At 40.7% G+C, this 12,222-nt stretch overlaps 1 protein-coding gene across 1 annotated transcript in view; it reads right to left on the bottom strand.

Moving 5' to 3' along the window:
• Positions 1 to 12,222, bottom strand: part of SNCAIP (synuclein, alpha interacting protein) — a 134,265-nt gene that overhangs the window by 40,628 nt on the left and 81,415 nt on the right. Inside the window, exons 4-5 of the mRNA XM_010846344.1 lie at positions 3,981 to 4,852; positions 2,201 to 2,380 (exon numbers count right to left, since the gene is read on the bottom strand). Coding sequence (XP_010844646.1) covers positions 2,201 to 2,380; positions 3,981 to 4,852 — 1,052 coding nt within the window. The remainder of the gene's footprint in view (positions 1 to 2,200; positions 2,381 to 3,980; positions 4,853 to 12,222) is intronic.

Genomic DNA, 12,222 nt, shown 5'->3' with positions numbered 1-12,222 from the left:
ATGTATCAGGACAGGATCGCCAGAAGGCAAGGCACGTGTTATAAAATATTTGTATTTACCACTTTTGTAAATTCTAGATTAAATGAAGGAATAAAAGAACACTTCCATTTCTCAGATCATTTTCCAGAAATAAAGTATGAAAAGCCTGAGACTGCAAAACTATAAGAGCTTTTGAGTCCTATGGGTTTGATTGCATGTTCTTCATTAAAGCAGAAAAAAAATTACTAAGTTTGCATGCTGATTGTATCAGAGAGAAGCTATATTGACTGGAGGAGTTTAAGAATAAACAAACACTTAATATGAATAACATAAAGGAGTTTGCCCAGGGTTGGCTTAATGACCATTAAATTTCTTAGGTACCTTTCTACTTTGAAGATTCTTACTCTATCAAAACAAGCATTTGGGCACACAAATTAACAAATTTTATATGATTATGTGTGTGTGTTAGTCTCTCAGTCGTGTCTGACTCTTTGCAACTCTATGGACTATAGCCCACCAGGCTCCTCTGTCCATGGGATTTTTCCAGGCAAGAATACTGGAGTGGGTTGCCATTCCTTTCTCCAGGGGATCTTCCTGACCCAGGGATTGAATCCGGGTCTGCCACACTGCAGGCACTCTTTACTGTCTGAGCCACTAGAGAAGACTTAACTACAATTATGTAGTTAAGATATATTCAAAACCCACCACTAGTGAGTAAAACTAATGAGCACTGTATTTTATAAATACTAAAATGACAAGGTAGATGTCAGCAATCACTGGCACTGAAAGAATATTTTAGTCATGACTGACATTCCCACTGATTACCAAACCCAATTCTTGCCTTCCCACAGCATTCTGACATGGGACTAGATCCTGAATTCACCATCCTGCACTGGTAACTTACCTGCCTTATCCACCAGGCTATCAATTCCTTAAGAAAAGAGACTATGTCTCATTCACATTTGTTTTGCCAGCGCCTTAAAACAATGTCTGGTGGACTCAAAAACACTGTTTAACTTCACTATACTGAATTTTCACTCACACTTGTTTTTTTCTTTTTTCTTGATGGCAGTTCAGCTCTTATTTGACATAGCATCACTGACAACTAAGGAAAAATGATATCTATCCACTGGGGTCATGGATTTCTTATATGATCAAGAAACCTAATGACTGAGTAACATTAAACACAATAGAAAGCAACTTTTTAACAATGTAAAACTTTGCTGAATGATAAATAAATTGAAGATACAAAAATTTAGATTTGCATAAGAGGTATACAGGGGAAGGAAATTGCTTTTCAAATATAACATGTTCCTTAGTGAATTCACAAACAGACTTTAAACTAGCAAGTTCCCCTAGTATATTTCAATATAATTCTATTTGTAAAAATTATGATTATTCAGCTTTTAGAAGCCATAACTATTAAGCAAAGCAAAGTACAAATGCAGAAGCACAAGATGTATTATATTTCCCTAAACTTCACTTCTGGCTTCTTAATAAATGTGATTGAATTCCACATTTATTTGCCAAAGATCTTAAAAGTAATTTTAGTTTAATAGCTAACCTTCTAGTGATGTGTTACATTTTACAGAGGCACTCACTACAGTGCTATAAAAGACAACATTTTCCTGTATCAGTGTTTCTGGGTTTTAACTCTATCCCAGTCGGCATTAATTTGCCTAGTTTTTGACAGATAACATACTGTGCTCTGTGAGAGCCAAACTCAAACTCGGCACCGATATTCTAAAGAACTCCTGATACTGCAGACACTTCAAGTTCAGATGTAATCCATCAGAAGTCCACTTTATTCTCTGAAATCCTCCTGAGTACTAGGCTAGCATGCCTTACCATACACCTTTTCCCCATTCATCTTGCTCATTTATACTCACATTAGGGAAAAAAATGAAACAGCCTCACAAAGATCCAGGGGTGGTTAAGAATCCAAACTGCAGTCACCATGAATAACAAAAGTTCTTAAAATGGCAACAGATCATTTTCCTTTCTCTTTATTAGCTTTCCTTTCTCTTTTGATGCTTACCCTAAATTGGAATATAGTCTCAAAATCTCAAAGCAGTTAGCAACTGAGACGGTTAACCTTTTAAATGCAATAGGTTCACTTGCTGTTTGCTTGGAACATCACTTTTCTCTTTCCACTCTAACAGTTTACTAGAAATCTGACAAGACAGGAACATGTGGAGGGCCCAGCCCCAACCACCAGTACCTTGATGGCCAGGCCTGCGGGAGTCAACTTCTCCACATTTCGCTCATTGAGGCAGTCTTCTCCCATCAAAGAAGTGAGGTGCTGCAGGCACTCTGTGTGTCCCTGCGATGCGGCAACGTGTAAGAGATTGTTTCCACTTTCATCATGAATTTTGTCTAGATTGTCGGCAGCTAGGTGTGGCTGTACACATAGTAAGATGAGGAAAACTTAAGTCAATAAAACAGAATGAGAAGCTGTGGGGATTTTGCTCTGGGCCTTGGGAAGAAGAGATGAACTTCCAGAAGCCCTGGTGACAGTCACGGGGTTGTAATAAGTCAGAATTCCTTGCTATGAAAGCACAGGAATGCTCAAGTGACTTACGTTCATGGGAGACAGGCAACAGAGATGAGTCAACGAGTCTGTAGAGGCTCCAAGCCAGCTTTCTAACAACTCATGGCAACCAGCAGGTTTCTTGTCTGTCTCCTCCATTCCTGCTATGTTCTGAGGGCCAGACTCTGCTTTATTCCCTGTGGTAGGTTTGCTGAATGAATGAACTACCTGTCTTAACCATCTGCTTTGACTTGAGCTTTGGAGAGCTGGCTCTGACGGCAAGCCTCATGATGGGTGCTGTAGTCTGTGCTCCCCCGGGTACCTCCAAACACTTTCACCCCTAAACAAACTCCTGGGCATCTGGAAGCTATACTTGGACTCTGGTTTCTTCACCTTGAGTGAAGTTCAGTGCCCTGAGCGTGACTCATTGATAAAGACTGTTGGGTAAATTGAGGGTGTTATCATTTGGGAAACATAAAAACATGGGAAAGATAAAAGAAAGGGATGAACCAGAGAGGAAGAGCCAGGAGAAATGGAAAAGACATTTTCAAGAGACCAAAAAAAAAAAAAAAATTACTTTACTTAGTAAAATTGTTCAATGATATCATCCTATTATAACACTAAAATTTGTGGTATTAGACCAAGTGCATTACATTTATCTATGCATAGCTTTACCATGAGTAGAATCACATGGCCAAGATGTGATGATTTTCCTTGAATGAGACTTTAATTAACACCACAGTGTCAGCTCAGGTTTACTACTGTTTGATCCATGTCTGGAAGCCAGGAAAGAACAATGTAGGCAGATGGAATGTGATTTCAGTTTAATTTTCTCTGAGCCTAAGCAGAACAGACTTTTCTTACATCATGTTACTCTGTGTCTAGAGTCTCTGGAAAAGCTTCTTCATGCTCCCTAGACATGCAGACCTGGAACTAAATAAAAACTCCATGTGGGTCAGAGGGCAATCAAGCTCTAGGGTAAGTCTCTATCTGCAAAAGCTTTCAAACATCCTGGTCCAAGTCTTCTGAATAATGATCAGGATAAAACAGAAGACCCTCTGTTCATATATCTGGCAATTCCCCATCAGCAAGGAACTGACATCCCCACAAATAACTCAGTGAGAGCATTGGGAACCATTTGAAAAGCAAAAGGAAAGACATTAACATTCATATTTTTTAAAGTGCTGGGCTTTTTTGGGTTTTGCTTTTACTTTAGAGTACATGTCCTTATTACAGTTGAATTCATGCACAGTTCAAGTGAAATAATACTCCCTCTATAGCCATTTGTTTTTCCTTATATTAAACACCTTTTAATTTTAAAATTCCAAAGTCACATCGCCCAACTAAAGCCATGAGCAGAGATTAAACAAAAATTGGAACAAAAGCATCATCATTCTGTTACTGGTGAATGGAGTTGATAGAACTGGAGTTCTAGATGGTTAGCGTGTATTTTGAATTAGTTCATACTCACCAGGAGAGATATTTGCCCTTCTTTAACAATGTTCAAGATGCTTTTTACTTTTTTCAGGTACTCGTTCCTTTCTTCAGGTCCCTGGGAGCTGGTCCAGTTCATGCCACCAATCTGCTCCTCTAGTTTGGGGTCTGTTGCTGAGGACTGCAGATGGAAGGCCCTGAGCTGGCAATCTGGTGCCATTGCCTTGTCAACTTTCCGACTGTGAGGATCACTGAAGGTCTTGTGTAGAAAGTCCTTACCCTGGTTTTCAGGCTCATAAGCAGAGCCACTTTTAACGAGAGGAGGAGAACTCTCTGATTCTTCAGGGGAGAGCTTCTGTTGGTCCTGGACAACAGAAGATGCTTTTCTCAAGTGAGGGCTTTTCACAGGAGAAAGGACACAAAATGGTGTCATGTTAGACGGGGAGCTCTCAGCACTTCCGGTAGGGCAAGCTTTGCCGGAAAGGCCATTAATGCTTGTGCATAAACCCAAAATTCTTTTTTCCGAAGTCGCCTTGGTGAAAGAGGCCAGCTGCTGACTGGATTTGATGTAAGGCACGTCGAGAATCTCATCCATGTCGAGGTCATAATGTTCCAGCTCCCCCAGCAGGGTGCTGGGTTCGGTGCTCTTCCTCTGGGGGCTGCCCTCGACAGCTCTGGGGCCAAGCTCCTCGGGTTGGGGGCCTGGGTCAGGATCATTCCCTTTCTGGTACTCTGCCTTTTGGTTCTTTTGGTCATCACTTTCATTGTTCTCCAGAGTCTCTGGCTGGTGTTTCAATGGGGACACTCTTTTCACTGGGCGGAACTTACTATACACATCGGCGATTCCTGTGGGCTTCTGCGTGTTTGTAATAAGAGTTGAGACACCACAATTCCAGCCAGAGCTAGACACTGTTTTAAAATAAATTAAGAGAGGGGACTATTAAATTGAAACACTGAAAATAGCATGGCCATGTAGGCAGACACGATCCTCTCAAGTTGTGCTCAAAGGAAGTCTGGGTATTAAGGAACAATTTAAGAGAGAATGTAGACCATAAAACAGTTTGTACTTACCCTTGAAAAACAGTGAATGCTAAAAGAAAGTTACCACGTATTGGCTTAGAATTAATTCATGTAGTAATAATAGTAGAAGCAAATAGCAAAAGAAAACAAACCCAGACAGACACTCTGTTTTATTCCCTGAGTGGTTGCACCTCCCTGACAGTATGTTGATACTTGTCACCACTCTGAAAAACAGAATTGGAGGATAGGATCCTTTGCATTTAATAAACTTCCAAACTAATTCAGGGAGAGAAGGTATGTACCTGCATTTGTGCACACACACATAGGTATACCCTTAGAGCTCATGAAGTCTTGGAGAAAGAAGGGGTAAATGATTTAATACTGGGCAAACTTAAACTGAGAACTACTGAGTGATTCCCTAGGTGATCTGTTAGATGGATCAGGGAAAGAACAGGAAGGCATGGGATGGTCAGGACTGGCTGGACCGTGGGAGATAAGGCACAGTGGAGTTCATCCCACCCTAGACTGATTAGTATCCAAGTCAACCATAGCTCATGGGCATTTGACAGTGCTTTGTGGCATATGACCAGCAACATAACACACTGCCACACCACAAGGGAACATGCTCTTTTAGAGTCACTGCTGCCCTCCGTCGTTTGGAAAGCTGGAAATAACAGGAGGAAGTTGCAAAGGGAGGGTGAAGCAGGCAGGCTAGTATTTTTTTTTCCCCCTTCTCATTTCTGTGCAAAGTTTAGATAAAGATTGTATAGTCTGTGTTTGAGTGTCTGGTTGGGATGATGTGTCAAGTGAAACAGCAACACATGAGAGGTGAAAGACAAGCACCATCTCCTTCCACAGGGAGCCTCATATGACCAGCTGCCCCTGCCTCCCCTCAGAGGCTGACCGAGCAATGGCCTCCTCCCTCGGCCTCGATGATACAGCTTCCTGTCTGGGACAGTCCTCTGACTAGACAGATGACCCTGCACCCTGGTAACTTGCAGGCCACTGATTTATGGACTCTTACTCCTTTCCCACTTAGTTTATACCATCCTCCACCAAAGGGGTGAGGTTTCAGGATACGCCTTCCCACTTGGCATCTCCCATCTCTGTCTCCTCTAGAACGGCAGCGGGTGGGAAGGGTTTAAACCAAAGTACCTGTGTGTGTCTGTTCTTTGCCGGTGAGCACAACCCAAAAATGGGCTTCCCAGGTGGTGCGGTGGTAAAGAATTCCACCTGCCAACAGAGGAGATGCAAGAGACGGGGGTTCGATTCCTGGGTTGAGAAGATCCCCTGGGGGGAGAAATGGCAACCCACTCCAGTATTCTTGCCTGGAGAATCCCATGGACAGAGGAGCCTGGTAGGCTACAGTCCATGGGGTCTCAAAGAGTTGGACACGATGGAGTGACTGAGTACACACACACACACACACACACACACACACACAGCACAACCAAAAACTAAAGGAACCTGAGAGGAACGTATATTCGGGACTGTAACTTCTGCAATAGCCCCTGCTATCACTGATTCTTGGGGTGAAAGTAGCATACAGATGATTTAAAGTTCCCCAAATTTAGACCTGGCCATTCTTCTTCCTACTACAGTGTGTTCTCAAAGGATTCCGGTAAGTTCCAGAGTCAAAACAAAATGAGAGTGAGCGTTCTAAGCCTGAATGCTAGATACCTATTGGTGGGTGAGTTTTCCCCCTAAGTGGACCACAACTTTGCTTGTGTCTCAGAGGGTCTGCACAAAGCAATCCTTCTCTGAGGACTTTCAGGAACCTACGAGAACACTGTCAGCTGTGGAGTGAGGCCAGGATTCTGTCTAATAAGAACGTGAAGTCACTCAGTCGTGTCCGACTCTTTGCGACCCCATGGACTGTAGCCTACCAGGCTCCTCTGTCCATGGGATTTTCCAGGCAATAGTACTGGAGTGGATTGCCATTTCCTTCTCCAAGGGATCTTCCCAACCCAGGGATCGAACCCAGGTCTCCCGCATCATAGACAGACGAAACGGGTGTTAATTGAGAATATTCCAGAAGGGAAGGGAGGTATCTAGATGCTCTTAAGCTGCTGCTCCTCTGCCTTTAGCTAACTCTGGTTCTTGCATGTATACAGTTCTTGACACAGAGCAGACAATTAACAAATGCTAGTATCTGAGTTTGAATCTCACTCTGTACAACACAGTAAATTTCTTTAAAAATGCCCAAAGTGCATCCTTCTGAGGGATTCACAGCTTAATTTCACAGGGAACGAAAGTCCTTTTAATAAACTCAGAGGAGCGATAATCACCGAGAGCTGGATTTTCTAGTTATTTATGAAATGTAAATATGCAAAGGCAAAGACTAATTCCAACTGGTCCATTATAAATTTCAAAGTCTTTCTATCCTTTATATGTCCTTTTGCCCTATAAAATGTAAAGCTAAAAAAATTAATGCCTGCCAGAAATTCTTGCCAAGCCTTTAACTCTTCCTTTCAAGAACACATGGTTACTTACTTTTTTAAAAGAGCAGAGAAACAGTGGACACAGAGTTTATAATATGTAAATATGCCTTTAATTTTATCCATCAATTATCTGAAAAGCTTATAGTAGAATATATATATATTCCTTAACATTTCTGAGATATACACTTATTATTAGGGACAGCATTTGCTCATATATTGCCAACTACCTTCATGTTTTTGGAACTTCTTGATAATGTGAATCTCAGGATATAATAAAAAAATTTTCAAGCCACATAACTTAGTGGGCCAGTACAACGAGAGCATTGTACCAATGTATTTATGTATCATATAAGGTCGTGGGTTCAAAGGGCTACTCTTTTATGTTGGCTTTATTTACATGTGAAATTTTTTCCAAGTGATACAGGGAAATGGATACCATATGTTTCCCAGCTGTTTTCTTCTGACAGGGGCCATTAAGAATGCTCTATGGAAATGAATTCTGTCTGAATCTTAAGAAAACACTTCTTTCCACAGAAGAGCCTAGAAACTGAAGACTGGGCATCAACATTAGGCTTGTTGTCCTCCTTATTCAAACCTATGGTTTTTTTTTTTTTTAGGTTGAGTGTGAAATCTGTGCTTTTTAGTCTCTGTCTTGACTTCCTGGGAAAAAAAGCCCAGTTAGAAAAAAATGGATTAGATGACAAGTTTTCATGAGAATGCTCTCATTTATTACCATATACTTGTCTGAGAAGTAAAATTTTGTTTATATACAAAAGATAAAACTCAATTAGTTTCTTTCTCCTAAGCTGGGAAAATGGGCATTTTAAGCATAACATCATTGCCCTTAATGACTGACAAGATTTTCACTTCCAATTCGACAAGTCTACCAAAAATTCCACTTATACTGTTGTTCTATGCCAACACCATAATAAGTTTCTTACAATGCATGGAAACAAAGATCAGACTAACTATGGTTACTAGGAAGACTTTTAGGCTAAATTTGTTTCCTGGAAATCATGAATAAACAATTCACATGTTAAACTTTAAATCTCTGAAAATCTGATCTATTATCTTATGAGATCTTTACAAGCTCTGTAAGAACACAGTCTGTGTCTAATTTCTCTCTATCCGTCAAAGCACCCAGGAAATTCCTTTATACGAGTAGGTTCTCAGTGACTTTTTGGTACAGTGGATTCATTTTCAACATCTTATGAAAGGAAACATATAAAATACACCTTAAACCAGTCCTGATTATGGCACACATTTTCTAAATGGTCAGTAGGTGAATGGAAGTGCATTTGAGGCTGACTTATAGGCCATAATTCCCTCTCCTAATCTAATTGGCACTTGGAATGTCTCCGATCTCCAGCAGGGTGTTTCCAACTGCCTGCTGACCATCTACAGGTCACCATGTCTTCAACAAGCATCTAACGTGAGCCCACGTCATGCAGGTATGTTTAACAGGTAGAATGTTCTGATCCAGGGGTTGTATCGCCTTCCACACTGGCCTGCTTTCTCCTTTCCACTTCCTTATCCAACACACACCCTCTCTCTCTCTATTCCATCTTCTCTAAATGTATTCCGGAATCATATGACCATGTATGCTGGCTCCCAAGCAAACTACCTCCAAGGCATCACTAATCTATTTCTTTTTTTAAATTAACTTCTGTTGGAGTATAGTTGGCTTACAATGCTGTGTTAGTTTCTGCTGTACAGCAAAATGAATCAGTTGTGCATATACGATATCCACTCTTTTTTAGATTCTTTTCCCATATAGGTCATTGCAGAGTAGTAAGTAGAGGTCCCTGTGCTATACAGTAGGTTCTTAGTAGCTATCTATTTCACATAAACATGTGTATATGTCAAATCCCAACTTCCCAATCTATCCTTCCCTCCCTTTCCCTCTTGGTAACCACAGTTTGTTTTCTACATCCGTGACTCTATTTCTGTTTTGTAAATAAGTTCATTTGTACCATTTTTATTTCAGATTTCATGATCCAGCAATCCCACTCCTGTGCATATATCTGAAGAAAACCATAATTCAAAAAGATACACGTACCCCAATGTTCACTGCCGAACTATTTACAATAGCCAGGACATGAAAGCAACCTAAATGTCCACTGATGGATGAATGGATAAAGAAGATGTGGTACATACATGCGATGGAATATTACATGACCATAAAAAATAATGAAATAACTCCATCTGCAGTGACATGGATGGGCCTAGAGCCTGTCATACTGAGTAGAGTAAGTAAAAGACAAATATCATATGATATCGCTTATATGAGGACCCTTCTCTTTTATGATCCCTGCCCCTCAGCCCTTAGGCAGCAAGTCTTACTGATCCTCAATCCTTCTCTAATTTGGTCCCTTGCTTCATCTTACCACACTGACTAGACCACACTGAGACCTTCCCATAGTCTGTGCAGGGTTCTGTCTACTTCTTAGGTTTTCCTTTTTGATCTCCTATTCAGATAAGTCTGATTTTGTCACTTCTTAATTTAGAAACTTTGAGGTGGCTTTGTACTGCCTAAAACAATATTTCCCCACTATGGGGGAGGCATATCCCAGTGCACAGAAACCATGCTAAATACCCCTGATTTAAAGAATAAGCAAGCTTCTCACTTTTCAACTCTTTCTTCTTCTTAATTTAAGAACTCTGTTAGGTGCTACAATGACTTTAACTCCTCCCCCAAACTTACAAACTCCTTTCAGAATAATGAGACTGTGGGCCTTCACCTCAGAGACTTTCATTAGCAAAGAGTTCACAGAAACACTTTATTTCTATCCCATTTTAACGATGTCCTTGAATTTACTATGACACCGATTTTCCACTTACAACACTGACCTAAAGTTTCTCTTAAAAACAAATATGCTAAAAATAAGTGGTCTTAGAAAAACAGGTTTAAAATAATAATACAAGTGGTTTACAGGTAAAACAAAAATGGCAGAGAAAACTTTACATGTACCCATGTTGCAGAAACGATACTTGAACAACTAAGTTTTGACGAACCTTCTACTTTCAGGATAGTAGCTAAATTCTTGAGCATTCTTTATTTTCTAAGTTATCTTCTCATCTCAGCACCATTATTCCCACATCACTCAGTTTCCTCTGCCTTTCCATCACTAAACTCACCCTTTCTGGATGCCCCATATCCTTCTTTCATTCTCCCTCCTTGTGGAGAGCACCCCTGTCCCATGAGGCCTTTGCTGCCTTCTCTGCCTGTTCTTGCCTGGAGAATCCCAGGGACGGGGGAGCCTGGTGGGCTGCCATCTATGGGGTCGCACGGAGTCGGACACGACTGAAGCAACTTAGCAGCAGCAGCAGCAGCTGCCTGAGATGGAAGCTCATCTGCCAAGATTCCCCTCATGTGTTACCTCCTTGGTTCACTTCCTCTGACTTTCCCAGGTAACTGTTGTCCCTTGCTTCTCAGTGCCCTGAGATAGACTTGCCCATACTGAGAGTCAGGCATTTATAAAGCTCTGTTTCAACAATTCACTTGAGCATCTGTCTCACCTTCTCTACTGAGAGTCTCTTAAAGACTGCTTATGAACCAATCTGTTTATAACAGCCCTCTCTCAAGCACAGCATGTCACAGATACAGGGACCAAGGACTAAACCTTTTAAAAAATGAATAAATGAATGAAGGGAGGAGAGAGGGCATTGCACAGGGGAAACAAAGGTACAAAAGAACATGCTAGACCAAAGATGCAAAGTATACTACATACATATGAGTCTTGTCACAGTGAGTCACTCCTGCCCACATTTTAGACACATTGAATGTGTTGAATATTTCAAAGACAGTCTTGGTAAAGCTACTGAAGATGTGCTATGTATTATTTTCAAGTATTTCCTAAGTTCTAAGCCAAAATTGCTTCATCTGTAAAATAAAGGGGTTAGACACATGATGGCTAAGACCTGACCCACCTCTAAATTTCTATGACTGTATGGAAAGTCTACAAATAACAGGGCTCTTTATTCTGAGTGACTCACTATGAAACACTATAATTCTTCTGGATCCATGTCTTTCAACAGATCCTCACAAATTTATAATTATGAGGCTAAGCTGATTGCTGACACAGAACAACTCTTTGGCTCTTGGGACTGATAAATTAGTATTTTCTTAGGAAGATAATGTACAGTTTGCAATTGCAACGGTGGATCCAATTTTTGAGACTGAACGTCAGTGCTGGCTCCCAAAATGTCTATTTTACTTCTAAATATGGAGTTATGTGTCCATACTAGAAAATTAGCTTTAGACATCAAGAAGAAAAAGGGGATATCTTTATGATAAAATACTGTTTTCTTGCTATTTATTGTTAAAAGGTAAAGGAATACTATTTTCCTTGAGAAACAAAACAATCAGCTTTAGCTGTAATTGCCTTAACATGTACACAACAATGCCCTTCACATCTACAGCTACTGGAAACCCAGGCATCTTCAAGGACATGACTTCAAAGTTCTCCAAGAGGCCATTTCCCTCCACTTCTATACCTAAGAGAGGGATATCAATGAAAGATCAGGAGGATCAATGCTAGAGTCAAGTTTCCTGAATCCAATGTAAATGAAATCCATTGTGGGCCCACTTATCAAAAACACTTCAAGTTCCAAAGAGTGGTGACAGGTGACTTACATCATCTCATGACAAATGAAGAAGGATACATAGCCTGACTGAAGATTACTTGCTGAGTACTCTCTGTACCATCCATGGGGACTAGATTGGAACCTGAACTAAGAAAGGGTTAACTTTGAATCTGGAGCATTGTGTCAGGCCACGATGTTGGGAAGAGCTGGTGGAAGTGAGGAACACATGTT

This window comes from Bison bison, unplaced genomic scaffold (assembly GCF_000754665.1).
Source record: "Bison bison bison isolate TAMUID 2011002044 unplaced genomic scaffold, Bison_UMD1.0 scf7180017864235, whole genome shotgun sequence".
NCBI lineage: Eukaryota > Metazoa > Chordata > Mammalia > Artiodactyla > Bovidae > Bison > Bison bison.
This window is presented reverse-complemented; position numbering and strand designations above follow the sequence as displayed.